General features: G+C 31.2%; 3 protein-coding genes across 6 annotated transcripts; 1 reads left to right on the top strand and 2 right to left on the bottom strand.

The window, feature by feature from the left end:
• The first annotated feature begins 1,085 nt into the window (after positions 1 to 1,085).
• Positions 1,086 to 3,516, top strand: LOC110621007 (RNA-binding protein CP33, chloroplastic). The gene is made up of 4 exons (XM_021764997.2): positions 1,086 to 1,698; positions 1,792 to 1,893; positions 2,687 to 2,995; positions 3,092 to 3,516. Exons 1-4 carry the CDS (start codon positions 1,198 to 1,200, stop codon positions 3,215 to 3,217), a joined length of 1,038 nt encoding a protein of 345 aa, XP_021620689.1. The 5' UTR covers positions 1,086 to 1,197; the 3' UTR covers positions 3,218 to 3,516.
• A 279-nt stretch (positions 3,517 to 3,795) lies between these two features.
• LOC110621008 (putative deoxyribonuclease TATDN1) lies at positions 3,796 to 8,391 on the bottom strand. 4 transcript variants are annotated; one of them, XM_043959215.1, is made up of 12 exons: positions 8,112 to 8,390; positions 7,966 to 8,033; positions 7,753 to 7,853; positions 7,315 to 7,372; positions 7,173 to 7,216; positions 6,947 to 7,051; positions 6,076 to 6,146; positions 5,850 to 5,960; positions 5,391 to 5,473; positions 5,095 to 5,311; positions 4,474 to 4,557; positions 3,796 to 4,212 (listed from the first exon to the last, which is right to left on the bottom strand). In XM_043959215.1, exons 3-12 carry the CDS (start codon positions 7,846 to 7,848, stop codon positions 4,146 to 4,148), a joined length of 936 nt encoding a protein of 311 aa, XP_043815150.1. In that variant the 5' UTR covers positions 7,849 to 7,853; positions 7,966 to 8,033; positions 8,112 to 8,390; the 3' UTR covers positions 3,796 to 4,145. The 4 variants fall into 4 exon arrangements, with proteins under 4 accessions (XP_043815150.1, XP_021620690.1, XP_021620691.1 ...); XM_021764998.2 differs by having other exon boundaries at positions 7,966 to 7,986; positions 8,112 to 8,389; XM_021764999.2 differs by having other exon boundaries at positions 6,947 to 7,027; positions 7,966 to 7,986; positions 8,112 to 8,385.
• A 233-nt stretch (positions 8,392 to 8,624) lies between these two features.
• LOC110620421 (syntaxin-121) lies at positions 8,625 to 12,622 on the bottom strand. Its single transcript, XM_021764148.2, has 2 exons — positions 11,714 to 12,622; positions 8,625 to 9,178 (listed from the first exon to the last, which is right to left on the bottom strand). The coding sequence occupies exons 1-2, from the start codon at positions 12,267 to 12,269 to the stop codon at positions 8,823 to 8,825; spliced, it is 912 nt and encodes a 303-aa protein (XP_021619840.1). The 5' UTR covers positions 12,270 to 12,622; the 3' UTR covers positions 8,625 to 8,822.
• Positions 12,623 to 16,228: the final 3,606 nt, after the last annotated feature.

Here is a 16,228-nt window from a genome sequence, read left to right as displayed (position 1 = left end):
TGATTAGCCATCGTGGATCTCAGTGGGTTTTGTTAAGAGTGGAACTCCGGTGATGAAAAGATCTCCTTAGTTTCCCACAGACGGCGCCAATTGATGATCTGAGATCCAGAAAATGAGGTTTTACAATGGGTCCTGTAAAAACTAGAAAAACTTAGACCTAGAGGAGAGTATTTCTCCTTTTATATGTTTCCTTTTGTCTGCTAGTGACGTGCTAATAGAACGTATATCATTGGTCCACCTGTCCCTGCTACGTTGATATGGACGTACGAGGGAATCATATCTCTGATCCATGTGTAACGGCCTCTGATTCTTTCTGGACGTGTATGCGGGTGGATCCACACGAGGGACATACGGATCTACTTCCTGGTTCCGAGTTGGGCCAGAGGATGAGGTAAGGGCCGAGCCCAACGAAGATCGGCTGGTCCAGTCGGAAGGGTCGGGCTGGCCTTGGAGAGGAGGAGCTGGACTTAGTGCGAGTCGTGAGGTTCGAGGGATTTGGGATGATGGGCCTGCATCGTGGGCTGGACCCCAGACCGGGGAGGAAGAGCCCAGCGGTCATCGGCATTTATTTGCATTAAAATTGATTTAAAAATAAAAAATTATGAAAAATTCTGTTTATATGTGATGGATGTTACATATCTTTGAAAAAGTAATAAGCTTTTTTTTAAAAAAATAATTTTTATAGAAATTGATTAAATTTTAATAAAATTTAATTTTTTTAAGAATTATAATATGTTACATTTAAAATAATTAAAGTATAATCTATAATCTTATAACATATAATTATATAAATCTACCATTTATATAATTTGGTATTATGATAATTTTTTATTACAATTAAAATAAAAAAATAACTATATAGAATATAAGTTAATACGAGAAATTATTACAACATAAATTCTTCAGTTCATGAAGATGATAAAATTAAATAAAATATTTATTATATTAATAATATGTATTATAATTGTATCATACAAACAATAATCTTTTATTCTTTTAATGCAGAAAAAATTTCACATTCTCAATAAGTCATCTTTTCAAACTATATGAAGTAATTTTTTCAAAACCCAAACCAACACCATTTAAGAGCAAACCAAAATATCCAATTTCCAAACAACCCTTATCCAACAATCCTCTTCCTCTCTCAACATTTCTTTCTATGCTTTTTCCCCAATCCAAAATATCTTTCCTGCAGAAATGTCAGCCCTCTCCATGGCAACTTCCACTTTTTCGTCTTCTCCACTTCACACCAAGCTCTCCTTCACTCCTTCTCCACTTTCACTCCCTAGCCGCTATCTATCAAAGCCCTTTAAACCCTTAAAACTCTTCAAATTCAACACCCATTTCCAAGATCCTCTTTTTCCCCTCTCCCCCTCTCATTTTCACCCTGCTTTCGCTGCCTTTGAAAGCTCTGAAGTAGCCCACGAATCAAACGAGGAAGGAGAAGAAGCAGAACTAGACGTAGAAGAATACAAAAGAGAAGATGATGATGATGAACTGAAACCCACGGAATCAAACGAGGAAGGAGAAGAAGCAGAACAAAAAGTAGTAGAATACAAAAAAGAAGATGATGATGAACTGAAACCCACAGCATCAAACGAAGAAGGGAAGATTTATGTAGGAAACTTGCCATATTCTATGACTTCTTCGCAATTGACCGAGGTTTTCCAGGAGGCTGGTAGTGTCATGAATGTTGAGGTTTGAGATTTTTTCATGTTTGATTTTTCCTTTTCCCGTTCAATTGCAGATGTTTTGCTGATTGGTTCTTTTAAAAAAATATTTGTTGTATAGATTGTTTATGATCGCGTCACAGATAGGAGCAGAGGGTTTGGCTTTGTTACAATGGCAAGTGGTGAAGAAGCTAAAGAAGCAATTCGGATGTTCAATGGATCAGTAAGGCCCTGTTTGGATGATGTTTTCGCATGATTTCATTAATAGATGGTTTTTCATGTTATTATACCCATTATCTGGTTCTATAATATATTGTGTTATAATGTTTGAAAAGATTGTATAGTTTATCATGGTTCTATATCTATTCTTTGTTTATTTTGATTCTATAGTATTGTTCTAAATATTAATTAAATTATTTAAATAAACTCATTCAGTTTTATATGTAATTTGATCACTAATTTCTCATTTTTAATAGTTTAACACAATTTCTATATTTTTTCCCATTCACAAAGAGCTGTCTAAATTTTGTTTTAAACGAGGGCGAGGGTGAAGGTTGATGATATATTACAATTCTATAACCATGGAATTCAATCACCAAAAATCATATAATGTAAGGGTATGCTAACAGAGTACTTGATGTCCAAACACGAGAATTGGAGAAACCAAATTCCTTTTCTTTTCTCTTCTCTTCATTTCCCTCAATCCAAACAAAACAAAGCATTAATGTAATTTGTCACATAGTTCCTAGGTATACTTCAGCATATAATGCTGGTTGGTTAATCAGCTTACAGTAACAATAAAGTCCTGGAAACTTTATACCAATAGGAAGACTGATTGTTCTCACTAGATTTTTCGCTAGCTAGAAATTGTTACTGCTATATTTTGTGAGAAATTCTGAACTGTAAATTCTCATGCCCTTGTATTCTCATTGCCATGGAGTTACTTTGTGCAAGTGTTGTCCTGATGCTTTAGATGAAAATGGTAAACATTGTACTGATATTGATGGTGTCAACAGCAAATTGGTGGCAGAACTGTGAGGGTGAACTTCCCAGAAGTGCCGAAGGGAGGTGAGAAGGAAGCAATGGCACCAAGGATTCGCAGCACATACAAGGGCTTTATAGACAGTCCACACAAGATTTATGCAGGAAACCTTGGCTGGGGCCTCACATCTCAAGGTCTTAGAGATGCCTTTGCCAACCAGCCAGGCTTGTTAAGTGCCAAAGTCATCTATGAAAGGAACACGGGACGGTCTCGAGGTTTTGGGTTCGTCTCTTTTGAATCTGCTGAAAATGCAGAAGCTGCTCTTACTGCCATGAATGGAGTGGTAAGACTGAGTTGGCTATTGATTTTGCATATTTGAAATATTCTTTTTGCTTCTTTGACAGTTTTTCTGATCATCTATTTGTTATTTCACAACCAGGAAGTGGAAGGACGGCCTTTGAGATTGAATTTGGCTTCAGAAAGAGCACGTTCTTCGCCAACTCTAGAAGCAAATCAAGAAGAAAATCTTGAGAGCAGTGAACAGCTTTCTAGCATTGGCTCCTGAGTGAAACTCGGTTTAGGTACAGTGAGTATCAGAGGAGCAGCATTACGAGAAAATATAGCATACTATCCATATCTTGATCCTTAGTTCTTTAAAAAAGGATTCATGCAAATCCAAATTAGATAGTAAAAGAAAAAGTTAATTAAAAGCAGCCCTCCTGCATTTTTGAGTTATGGAGCTATCAATTGTACAAGATTGTAAATGGTGTACCTCTAGTTTGCTGTCTGCATTTTGTTCCAACTTTTTGGCAATTGTAGAATAATCCATTTTGATGGGAATGATTCAGCGAAGCCTACACTGCATGATGCTGGTAGTTTCAAGATTTAACTCAAATGAAACCGCGTTGTGATTCATATCTTAAATTTCCTAAACTAGTCTTGGAAGAAGGATGGGTGGGTTGGCATTCTTTTGTAAAGTGTTAACTGCAATGGAGTTTTTGTCCAATTTAAAGAACTTAGTTCAACTATCTAGCATTTTTTTTTTCAGTATGCATAACACACGCCTCTCGCATTTCTGGTTCAATCCAGTTATTTTAGTCATATGTTACAATAAATACTTTAATCATACTCTGGACCACTGAATAATGAGAACGCTTTCGAATTTGTCATTCAAAGCAAAGCAGAAGGTGCAGTTCGGTCTATTTCGTCAGTTGTACAAGTGAAATTTAAGGAATTCAATGACATGAGAAAAAAAAGTAAAAGAGGAGAAGGGAAACTCGCAGTCTGGAGCCTGAGGCAGTTGTGCAATCAACTTCATAGTGAGATTAACCACCAACCATTCAACTCTCATGCTTTATTTCCATTACAACGCCAAAATCCTTAAATGACGAGGCATCACTCATGGTTTCCACTTCCCCACAATAAGAGAAGGGCTGGAGGATCTCCAGCTCCAGTAAGAAAATCTGCTTTAAGGAACAATCATGAGAACTTCACTACCAATCGTGACGACCAGCAAGAAGAGCATCTGCAGCGGTATCCAAGTCATGGGGAAAGAAGACCCTGCATTAAGTAGAAAACATTGAAGCCAAAATGAAACCGACTCTTGCTCTATGCTTGTGCAGAGGCTTTCTTGCAATAGATACAGCCAAGAGAGCGAAATCATTCATCTTATTCAATATTCCAAGAGAAGAAAATCACTAGACAGCAAGATTATGAAAATAGAATAGTATCCATTCTGAACAGATCTGTTGCTTAAGAATTCTTTGCCTTATGCATAAATTAGCAAGAGACTAATCTGGGGAATTTCATAAAAGTGCTTACCTACAGGTGTTGTGATAAATTGTCTTGCTCATTTGATCTACATCAGTGATACCTTTACAGCCAGCCACAACCTCAAGAACTTGCCTGAAAACAACAGAAACATTGTTACAAGACACAGAAAAGGAGACATCGACACCAATGCATAGATGGCTCAATGTTTTATCACTCGCTTTAACAGTTTAAGGTGGTATTCATGAGCAAGGCATGATAAACTTCCCCAACCAAAAGAAGAATGTCTCCTCAATTTCTAGGTGTGACAGAGATTAGATGGGTGTTCCATGGATTTTAGTATTTTGCTGTCAGGCATGTCTGTCCCAACATAAACGAATATATAAAACATGGAAACAAGTAATAATCTAAGGCCAATATTTTTTAAAGGGAGCAAGCTTTATATTGACAAGAAGGGAAGGCAACACCCAAGTATCATTCTTAAACTATTAGTAGTAATTTTACACTGTGATAAAACCGCTAATGTGAAATTTAAGTCCTCCATCAGGCGTTCTCCAACATGCATAGTTTCCTTGGCAAAAGCTAACAAAACAAAATATATATACCCATCTTCAAAACCAAACTAAATTGCAGGAACAAATCTTATGAGGCGTAATTAGAAAATTTTCTCACCGAACCAAACAAGGCTCATTCCGGCCTTTGACAATGCAGTTCTGATCATACTTCTCTTTCTTCTTTGAGGGCCACAAAGATTTAATGAATTTAATCCCCGCATGAGTGTTTTTTATTTCACAATATGGAGAATCTGTCTCAACCATCATTCTCTCAACAGGAATACCCTTCACAACATCAAGGTTCTCAGTCGTCTTCAATGAGCAACCATTTACACCTGTTTACTAAAAATTCAGTAACGAACAATATGCATACCCAGAAATAACATGAAAGACAAAAAGGTAGGTCTTTTTAACCTATGTACATATTATTGAAGGAGAGAAGTTTATCACAATCTTCTGTATTGCCAGTAAACGAGTGAGTGACCCCAGCACTGAATCTGTAAAATTAGAAGAATCCGCACATATTAACCTGGACATATACCGTCAGAGCCAAACTACTATGAATAGGTGAAATTTATCTTTAAAGTTTGACCAAAATTTTCTCAGGAATAAGAAAAGAATCGAAGAGACAGATAGATACGTAAATTGATCATTAAACCATTTTGAAAGATCATGATATCAACTTTCACTCACGTTTGGACGTGGGTGGCATTTTCTTGGTTTTCACTATATTGGAAGCACATTCAAAATGAAGCATTAACATGGAAAGTTGGTGGTCACTAATTCTCATGGAAAATGATACAAGACTATGGGCCAATACAGAAACAATGATAATAAGGCAAAATTAGTACAAAGCAAGTTTGGCAAGCTCACTTGTCCCTGTTGCGCTCCACAATCTCACAGAAATCTTCAGCAGCTGCACGCATATGTAGAAACATAGGCAGCTTTGTAGCATGTGCTAATTCAAACTGCTTCTCAAAATATCTATACGCATGGATAACAATTGTAAGAGGAAATCACTTGATTAGATGAAACAAGCAACAAATTGAAAGTAAATAGATGGAATCCTTTAGAAGCATTCTCCCAAGCAATGACTCACTTCTTCTGAATCTCTGCTGGACAAAAGTGAAGCCTATCATAATCCAATCCACACTCACCAATTGCCACCACCTTATGTTCAAAATCCAAGTGCAAAGTACATCATAAAGAATGATGTAAAAGTTAACTGGATTCGTATGACTCTTTTAAGCATAAGAAAAAAGCAGAATCACAATTAAACCAGAATATTAGCATGAATGTCATGGTTATACATGTACTGAAATAATGGAACATTTCAATTATAAGAGAAACGGATTTAAGATCCAAGGAGGCAAGGTGATGCAACTAATTTAGAAATTATTTTTTATTCAATTTTTTATTAAACTAAGAACTTCAAATCAGAATTTTAGTGCAAGTAGGAAGTTCAAGTTTCTATTTAGGCATTCTACTATTATTAGGAATATGTAAAAAGTTATACTAATGTTTAAAATTTTACTCATTAGTGCGGGTTTAGTGTTTTCCTGTTATCCTAGTAGTAGCAGGATTTGTTATTAATCAATAAATAATTATGTAATTTAGGTATTTTCCTAGAGACCATTATTATTGATAATGAAAAATTAATCAAATTTCCCTTTGATTGTTCTTCTACCGTTTCTACATCAGAAAGGCATACAACTTCCCACATATGCATATTACTTGAATTTGTCTCCGCAAAAATGGAAATGTGCCATACTCTTGTAAAAAAAAATATATATATATACTATATAATACCTAATAATGATAAAAGTGGTATGGCAGAAAACTATTAACAACCAAATTTCAACTGATGAAGAGCACAAAACTTTTAGGATGTAAGGTACATATATTATACACACAATGAGAAAATTATGTTTATAATGGTTTACCCCAATAAAGAGACCAATCAATTATACCTTCCCTTTCTGAATACCCTCTTGGGCCAATGACAAAAGAGCTTGAAAATGCTGCTCTGGATCTGCACTTTCTTCAAACTCCTGAATATACATAAATATAAAAAACTAAAAAAAAAAACCTCTGCCATCAAACTGCATAATTTATACACACACACACACATATATATATTATAATGCACCAAAAATCAACAAAGTAATTAAAAACTTTCAAGGAACAACAATCAACCTTGCATCTTGTAGGATGGACCCCAACTGTACAAAAGAGCCTTCCTGTAAACAAACAAGAAACATCAAAATTTCAAATTAGTAAGAAGTCATGTTCACGTAGAGATAAAAAATAATAATAATAATAATAACAATGGCCAAACCATCAGTCTCTGCAATGGTCAGAGCTTCTTTCGACCCCTCAAGGGACCCACCAGTCACCTGTAACCAAAAATCCAAATGTATTTTTAAGGACACTACACAATTTAAACAAAATAAGTAAATAGTAAATGATTATGTTGTGAAATAGGTGTTATAATGAACTCCAGTTTTTTCTTCTCCAGCTATTTTATCTTGCTGAGTTTAAAAGTTTAAAAGTTCTGTAACTTATTAATACTTCATGCTTTGAAACTATATTGCATCAAATTGCACCTTCAATGAGACCTATTTGATATATAAGAAGTCAACCTACCACCTTACTCGATCAGTAGAAAATAGCCTCTATACGAGGGAGCATATCTCTCAATAAGCATGAAGCGAACAAAGAATGAAAATAGATACACAAGCTAAAAAATGGAAACAGGATACGAAAAGATATTTACAATTATTCTATCAACACCAGCGCTCCAAGCTCGGCTTAGCACAGTTGCTACGTCGGCTACATGGTGCTGCTTGCCATAGTAGATTCCTCTGAACATTCCATCTGCAACAAATTGGAACATACACTTCTCAAATTAAGGATAAAAATTAAATGGGGTGGAATAAGAAGAGATTTTAAACCGTAAATTACACATTCGATGAAATGTCTAACAGACCTGTAAAGTTAACCGCTATATCTGCTTTGAGCGCGGACGAAAGTGAAATGAAAGTAAGCAATTGTTAGCTACAAACGTTTTTGGAGATTAGTCTGTGAGGGAATTAAAGAGTAAAGAAAGCAACTTTCAATTGAAGTCACACTTGCCTATCATTCGTATCGACCCCATCGCATCGAGTTAAAAGGAGAATCGCAGTGTTTTCCGCAGTGAGCCCTTCTCTGTAATCTAATCCATTACCGCAAACACGAAGCGAAGTGGGAGAAATTACATACTCTGTATAGCGGTGATTCACGTTTTTCTTTTTTCTAAAAATTTCATCGAAGGGTGATTCATGTTCGATAACAAGATTATGTTCGCAACAAGCCAGTCACCAGTGTGCTTTAGTGTTTTGACTCCGCAGCTAATGTTTCGCTAACACTGTTAAATTAAACTATTAAACTCTTGTTTGGATAAGGGTAATTTTAATAAAAATACAATTCTAATTTATTAAGTTTTTATTTAGTTAAATTAATAAAAAAATTAACTTTTATGTCTTTTTTTAAAAAAATATATAGAGGAGCTAAATGCTAATAATGTTTGTAATAATAATTTAATTTTTTTAAAAAATTATATTCATATAACATCTGATTTAAGTAAGTTTTTCCCATAAAATCAAATATCAACAAGATAATTCAATTCTGGAATAACATTAATCAAACCAAAAGAATATGGAAACTCAAACAAGAAAAGCCTTCAAACTGAAAGAATCAATGGCATCTCCACTCTTAAACATTGTAAAACTATGGATTTTCATAAAAAAACTAAACTCCAAATCCCATCTCAAATATCAGTTCCACTCTTCTATATATATATACACACTATTCCCATGGTCTGACGGTGAACAACACTACAAGGATGATGATCAGCAAAAGAATGATAGCGTAGCAAGTCCATTTCCTGGTGTTCTTCTGGTAAGCTCTTGCAGTTTGCAACTGCTGGGTTCCTCCTCGGACGAAGGAGCTTGCTCTCTGCATGTTACTCTCTATGTCGTCCAATTGCTCACCTTGAGCTTCCACCAATACTGCCATGTCCAAAAACACTTGGTGCAACTCCTTCAGATTCTTCTCCATCTCCTTCACAGCGCCATGCCTCTCCTGTATCTCATTTATTGTATCCAAAATCCTTCCCCTTCCCTGTTCTTGTATTGCCTTCTGCAGAAATGTCTCACTCTCACCTGAAAATTCCAGGAAATTTTGTTTTTTCTTCAGTCTGTTGAGAACACATCAGATTTCCTAGCTACCGGCCTCAATTCAGGTTAGCGGCACACGAAAACGACTAAAGGTCGATGTGAACAAGACACGGTTAACACACAGTTTAACATTATCCAATATATCCATTTTAAAAGAAAAAATATTATCTAATAAATAAATTTTAAATCTGATGGTAAGTATAAAAGATTTCAGATTTTATACTTCTAATATCTGATTCCTGTTTAAAAAAAAATATTCAATATATTTAACAACATAATTTAATATTATTTATTTGATATATTTTATATAAATACAATATTATTAATATTATTAAAACAGTATATCATATGAAATTTATTTACTTACTTTTAATGTACATTAATTTAATAATATATTAAAAAAATATTAAATAAAAAAATCTAAATATTCACGGCAATTCACATTTATATTAATAATTAATACTTTAAATTTTGAATAATAAATTTAAATTATAGTAAAAAATTAAATTAAATTTATATAAATTAATGATAAATTATAATATAAATTTTAAAATTTTATTTAAATAAAAAAATAATTTTAAATATATATTTTTATTAGAATAATACTTTTTTATTAATTTTATTATTCACTTTATTTCCATCGTTATATATATCATAAATATTAATAAAAACTTAAAATATAAAAAAAATTTACAATTTAAAATATAGAATATTTTATTTTATTTAAAATATTATTAATAGAAATTAAAATTATTAAAAATTTTACGTTTGAAGATAAACATTCAATAAAATATTTTAATATTTATATTATTTATATATAATATTTTATATAATAGAAATTTATTTGTAATAAATATTTATTTAATATTATATATTTATTTAATTTTAATATAAACTTTAAATTAAAGATTATATATTTTATTAATAATATAAAATTTTAAAAATTATATTATAATTCGTTAATTTTTTGAGATTCAATTTAACCCTTTTTACTTATATAAATGTTTGAATTTTTTTTTATCTAATATCCTTGTATTTAAAACATAAAATTTAATTATTTAATATTAAAAAGTAAAATTTTAATATTTAATAAATTAATATTTAAAAAATTGCAAAATAATATAATATTATATAAATATATATTAAATAGTTTTTTAATAAACAAAATAGAAGCAAACTATAAAAAAATAATATCTTTATTATATAATATATTTTTTAATAATATAATTATAAGATAATAGGTCAAAATAGATTATAGAACTTTTGAAATGGAAAAAATTATTTTTTAGTCTTTCAATTACAATATAATTAATAAATTTATTTTTTTATTTTTAGAGTTTAACACCTTCATTTTTAAAATTTAATTTTTAAAATTTAAAGTATTAAAATTTTTTGTTAAGTTAATTATTTTAATTTTTAAAATATAGACTTCTATTTTTAAAATTTAACATTTTGATAAAATTTAATTTCATCAAAACTCTAAAGTGTTTTCATAAAAATTTTTTGTTAAATTAATAATTTTCGTTTTGATAAATTTATATTAAGTTAATGATTTTGATTTAATTAAAGGAAAAAAAATAAATATAATTTTAAAAATATTTTTATCAAAAAAAAATTTATTATTTAATCACTTAAAAAAACTCGCTATTTAATTTTTTAATTTTAAAAAATATATTAAAATATTTTTAATATTTTAAAAATTCTACTAGTTAATTTTTTATTAATTTTATTATTAAATATTTTACTATTTAATCCTTATAATTTAAAAAAATTATTAATTAATCTATCAAATTATTAAAAAATTTTCTAATTAATCCCTCCATATCAGGAGTATTTAAAATTTTTTTATAATACTTAACGACTAAAATTAATGAAAAAATTAACTAGTAGATTTTTTAAAATATCAGAGACATTTTAATAAAATTTTCAAATGGTAAGCGATGATCGATCGACGGTGAGTAGTATCACAAAAATAATTTTTATTGAATTTTAATTTTTTATTTTTAATAATTTAAATTTTATATATTTTAATTTTTATTATATTTGCTGAATTTAAATTTTAAATTTATTAAAATTTTTATTTGTTTATAAACATTAAGTTTGAAATTTTTTCTTGAATTTTAATAAAATTAAATTTTAAATATTAAAATATTAAATTTGAAAAATAAAAGTACAAAATCTCTTAATTATGTAATATTTTAAAATGAAAAAATATATTTTTTTCTTTTAATTTTTTGAAAGAGACCTATAAATTTAAAAAAATAAAGTATTGGGTAGGCAGATTTTGATAGGAGCGCCACTAATTTTAATAAAATTTAATTTTAAAAATAAAAGTGATAAATTCTAAAAATACAGGCAAATATATTAATTACGAAATCACTCGGTAATAAAAAAATAATTTTCCCTTCATATGGCATAAACTTATATCTTTTTGGTATTGTGTTCACAGGTCGTTTAAAATTGAGACCCAAGATTTCCTGATCTGGTTTGAAAATCAAAATCAAGCATCAGTTTACTAACCTGTAGAGATCAAGCGATCAAGTGTTTTCTCATCGGGATTCTCGCCGGTAACGGTGAAATATCTCCTCTGTACAGTCTCTCGGTATTCTGATGATATCTTCTCTCTCAGTCTATTGAAACTCTCCATAGAATCCTTCAGCTTCTTCCTCAACCCGTTGACTATAGACGTCCTGGTACGATCCGACGAAGACTCAGGTCCGCATCCAGGTAGACTCCGATTAGTAGCGTTGGAACTGTCCAGTGCCTCCAGCCGGACCTTGATGAGCTTAGCTTTCTTCAGCGCTTGAGCAACATCGGTGTCCATCCGCGACCGCAAGTCCTTGACGGCCTTGGCGTTGTGTAAAGTCTTGCTCTGCTCGTGAGCTGACTGAAGATTCTCATTCAGCTTCTCCAACTCCTTCAGCTCGTCTTTAACAGAGTCCACATCCTTAAAGAACTTATCAAGATTGACACCATCACTGGACGGCGGCGTCTCCGACATCTGGATTACATGGTGATCAGGGGACGCTTCGCCACTGCGGGAGCGAGAGAAAGACCCAGAAAACAAATCATTCATCTTTCCTTCCTCTCGTTTTCTTGCCTGAGAGATTGGCAGACGTTTCCTTGCAGTGATTTCTTTGTTCTGATAGAGTTCAAGATCAAGAAACAGAAGGAAAATATAATAAGGGGCAGATTTGGATGTGATTTAATTTCTTGGATGGCTGGCTGCTAAAAGGATTGATTGGTCAAATGGGGTTGCCAGCTTCAACTATTCTTAGAGATTATTTGACAAGTCAATTTGGTGACGAACACACGACATGGAAGTTTCTCATACCGGAAAATCAAGAAGGAAACCTGTGGGAAAGTGGAGGATCTTTGAACCAAGGCAAAAGGGTTTAAACGGGATGCCGTTTGATTTGAGATTTCTGGTAGAAAACGCGCGGGGTTTTGTGGACTTAGTGATTTTTTTAAGCAAGTTGGAAAAGGAAGTTTTAAATAAAAATATAGTGTAAAGACTAATTTAATTAGACTTTGTCCAATTCATATTGATTTGGAAAATTATTATTTTACATATTTGAAATTAAAAATTCATTATTATTTTTTAAAATAATTTTCGATGTATTATTTTTTATTAATAGATTACAAATATTTTATAATGATTTGGAGTTTTTATTGCCGTAAGGCCAGGTCAAGGAAGCCTCCGAAATCTTACCAACTTGAGCAAACTTGGACATGGAATGAAATGGCAGAAATGATAAGGGACACCTTCATGAAGTTACTCATCTAAACCTTCATTTCCATTCTTCTGACACCAACCTTGTTTTTTTTCTTTCTCTTCGCTCTTTGCTCAATCAACTTGTTTCTTGTTATTTGATGAGGGATTTTTTTTAAAAAAATTATATGAAACTTTATATTAAAAATATTAAAATATAATAGTAATATTTTATTTTCTGAATTGGCTAAGGTTTAATACGCTAAAAATATTAAGAAAATATATCCGCCATCTGCTATTATACATTTTCATAAAAATAAAATTTATTACTAGAAAAAGGCTATCATTTCACAATTAGCGACAAATAAAATACGTGCAAATTTTAAATTTTAAATAAAAATAATTCACGCACTCCGAGACTTAACCTGGTGGAAAGTGCATCCTTGTAGTTTTGAGAGGTCTGAGGTTCTACCCCCAACCCCTATTTCAAAAAATAAAAATAAAAAATAAAAATAATTCACATTTTTAAAGAATTAATGCAATTTTAAGTGACTTAATTTTAAAACTAAGTAAATATATCGATACAACATATGCGTATATACATATAGAATGAGTCAATTGATTTTATAAGCAACATTTGTCATTGCTTTTATAGCTTTTGGATTTGAATCAAACCAAAAATTGAAGTTATTTAATGGATTTCCAAGACTAGAGATATTTGAAGTTAACCACTGGCATAGCAGCAATTAATTTCCTATAAATTTATTCCACAAGGACCTTTTAATCAGATATGAAATTCCAGGAACCTTCATGTCCTTGGCCTTTTTGATAGCGTCGCCATATATCTTCTGTAGGAAGAGAAGAAAATGCAGGAAAAATAAAGCTAATTATATACATATGACATATGGCAAGGTGGTAAAACTACAGATAAAACATTTCGATTTGTAAAAGAATTCAATATAATAATAATGAAAAAGACATCTGAAGTTTCAGACCAAGGTTTTGAACTTTTGAGTGTTTGTTAAAAATTAAAAAATATATATATAATAAAAAAAACAACCCGAAATTGGAAGAAGCTGGGTATATGCATGTGTTGGCTATGGAGATAGCTTTGGATCCGTAGAGTCTCCTTATTCACGGCTTCACCGGATCACATAAATAAATGTCATTACACACGAGAAATTTCAAAAAGACAAAGCATTTGGAAGGAAGGAAATTTATGTTCCTTGAATCTGTTTGGCAACTGAGAAAAAGGAAGAAAATTTGAATAGGACGAAGTTACTACGAGTATTTTTAAGGAAAGTCGTATTAGAGAGACTCATGGATGATCGAGTAGAGCTTTTTCCATTCAACAGAAGTGCAGATTTTGATTTCTTGCTTTAGATTAGATGAATCATAGAAAAATATCTTTAGAAAAGCATTAATAGAAACATAAAGATAGCTTTTTCTTCGGTTTGACACAAATTGATGCAACCTTTTTAGGCTTCCTTGAACTAAGGCCATCTCTAACCTGCGCCAAATTCTATTTTGGCGTTGGAGATGGGCCGCTCGCTACAGTGTCACGCCAGTGCCATTTTTTTTTTAAAATTTATAATATAATTAAAATTTTATCTTTTTTTTTATTTTTTTAATTTATAATATAATTCATAATTTTTTCACTCTCATAATTTTATTTAAGTTTAATTTTTTTTTCAATCTCATCATTTATTATATTTTTAATTTATTTTATATTTTTATAATTATTGAAATTTAATTTAAATTAATATATTCACAATTATAAATAATATTTATAATAAATTAATTTATTTATAATATATTATATAGAATAATATAAATAAATAAATTTATTTATAATATATTATATAGAATAAGTAAAATGACACATATATTATAATTGAACGATATATATTAATTCAAAATATAATTATTCACTGTACATTAAATATTTAATATTCCGGAAGGTCAGACCCGGATCCAGTAATATCATTGAGATATTGACCATATACATTAGATGCAGATGACGGTGGTGGTTGTTGACACTGAGCTCTTTTCTCTGATGTTCAAATTTTTTCTTGGCGAAATGTTTCACGAGCAATTGGATCGGAAATAGAATTTAAATCAAGCAATAAAATTTTATTTTCTTCTTTAAATTCCTTTAAGTCCAAAACTCTACTTTTCATTAGTCTTCCCTTCTCCCTTTCTGCAGTTGCATTCGCCAACGATTCCACAAGTTTTTCATTATCAACATGTAAGCATTTCAGAGCGGATGAAAAAGATTCGTCAAATTTTTTTCTTCAATTTAGCTTTTTTGACACCAAGAGGTCGATCCGATGATGTATAATCTCCTACAATATCCTCATTTAAATGGATTGAAAAATATAATAAGTTTGAAGATGGTACCATAGGTGAGTCAGGAGTAGGATTGTCCGACTCTGAGGACACATAAGAGGAGCTTTGATTTTGAACTATTTTCTTTTTAGAGCTGCTATCCTTAAACTTCTCAGCATCTTTCATCATGCTCCAAACATGGTCAAATTTGAATCCTTTTTTGTAGCTTGGATATTGCATTAGTAAAGTTTTCGCTTGATTGAGCTGCATAATTATGAAGATGTTAAGAAAAATTCTAAGATTTATGTACAAAATAATTACAAAAAAAATACTAATTAGATCTTACTCTGAAGCACCACTAGGATGTAAGTTTTCAACTTGTCGATAACAACCATTCAATTTTCTTATAGCCTTCTCAATAACTTGCAATCGACATTGCAAAGATCGTGGATTGCGGGACTCCCAACACTCATTCATTGCAATTTCATATGCTTCTGCCACCCGACTCTAAAAGCGTTGACTAGATTGTTGTTTACCTATAATGGGATCTTGTGAAACATCTAGATAAACTCCGCATAATAGCACATCTTCATTGGTAGAATATCCTGCAGATCTTGAAGTCATCGTTTACAAAGTGATTAAATATTGAAGGATATGGCTAACTTATGGTAAGTTATAGATGTTGGCATTCCAATATATATAAGTGAGATGAAATCTCAAATAATAATTACTGTAACACCCCTTACCCTATCAAAGAGTAGATAGAGCAAGGAATGTCACAAACTATACCTTTTTAGATATATCAGGACTAAACAATTTCTTTTATCTGTAAATACCAAGTTTTTAGGTAATGCATGTAACTTTCATCAAGTGATTAAAATAAATGTGAGATTTCTAAACCAAAATTTTTCGGCAGAATTTCCTCTGTTTCATTAGCACTTTAACCTGTAATACATATGAACATCACACTTATAATTATACTAACAACTGTCATT

The sequence above is a fragment of the Manihot esculenta genome, chromosome 8 (assembly GCF_001659605.2).
Source record: "Manihot esculenta cultivar AM560-2 chromosome 8, M.esculenta_v8, whole genome shotgun sequence".
Classification (NCBI taxonomy): domain Eukaryota; kingdom Viridiplantae; phylum Streptophyta; class Magnoliopsida; order Malpighiales; family Euphorbiaceae; genus Manihot; species Manihot esculenta.
Note: the sequence above shows the minus strand (reverse complement) of the source record. Positions and strands in the feature narration are given on the sequence as shown.

What these genes read in the sequence shown, in the direction of transcription:
- LOC110621008 (XM_021764998.2), bottom strand. Translation starts at nt 8,133, where the DNA reads ATGGGGTCGATACGAATGATAG. An exon ending in GACCATTGCAGAGACTGATG is followed by an intron (nt 7,217 to 7,314) that starts GTTTGGCCATTG and finishes GTTTGTTTACAG; the next exon opens with GAAGGCTCTTTTGTACAGTT. An exon ending in AATGAGCCTTGTTTGGTTCG is followed by an intron (nt 4,558 to 5,094) that starts GTGAGAAAATTT and finishes TGTTGTTTTCAG; the next exon opens with GCAAGTTCTTGAGGTTGTGG.
- LOC110620421 (XM_021764148.2), bottom strand. Translation starts at nt 12,269, where the DNA reads ATGAATGATTTGTTTTCTGGGTCTTTCTCTCGCTCCCGCAGTGGCGAA. An exon ending in TGATCGCTTGATCTCTACAG is followed by an intron (nt 9,179 to 11,713) that starts GTTAGTAAACTG and finishes TGGAATTTTCAG; the next exon opens with GTGAGAGTGAGACATTTCTG.
- LOC110621007 (XM_021764997.2), top strand. Translation starts at nt 1,198, where the DNA reads ATGTCAGCCCTCTCCATGGCAACTTCCACTTTTTCGTCTTCTCCACTT. An exon ending in GTAGTGTCATGAATGTTGAG is followed by an intron (nt 1,699 to 1,791) that starts GTTTGAGATTTT and finishes TTTGTTGTATAG; the next exon opens with ATTGTTTATGATCGCGTCAC. An exon ending in TTACTGCCATGAATGGAGTG is followed by an intron (nt 2,996 to 3,091) that starts GTAAGACTGAGT and finishes TTTCACAACCAG; the next exon opens with GAAGTGGAAGGACGGCCTTT.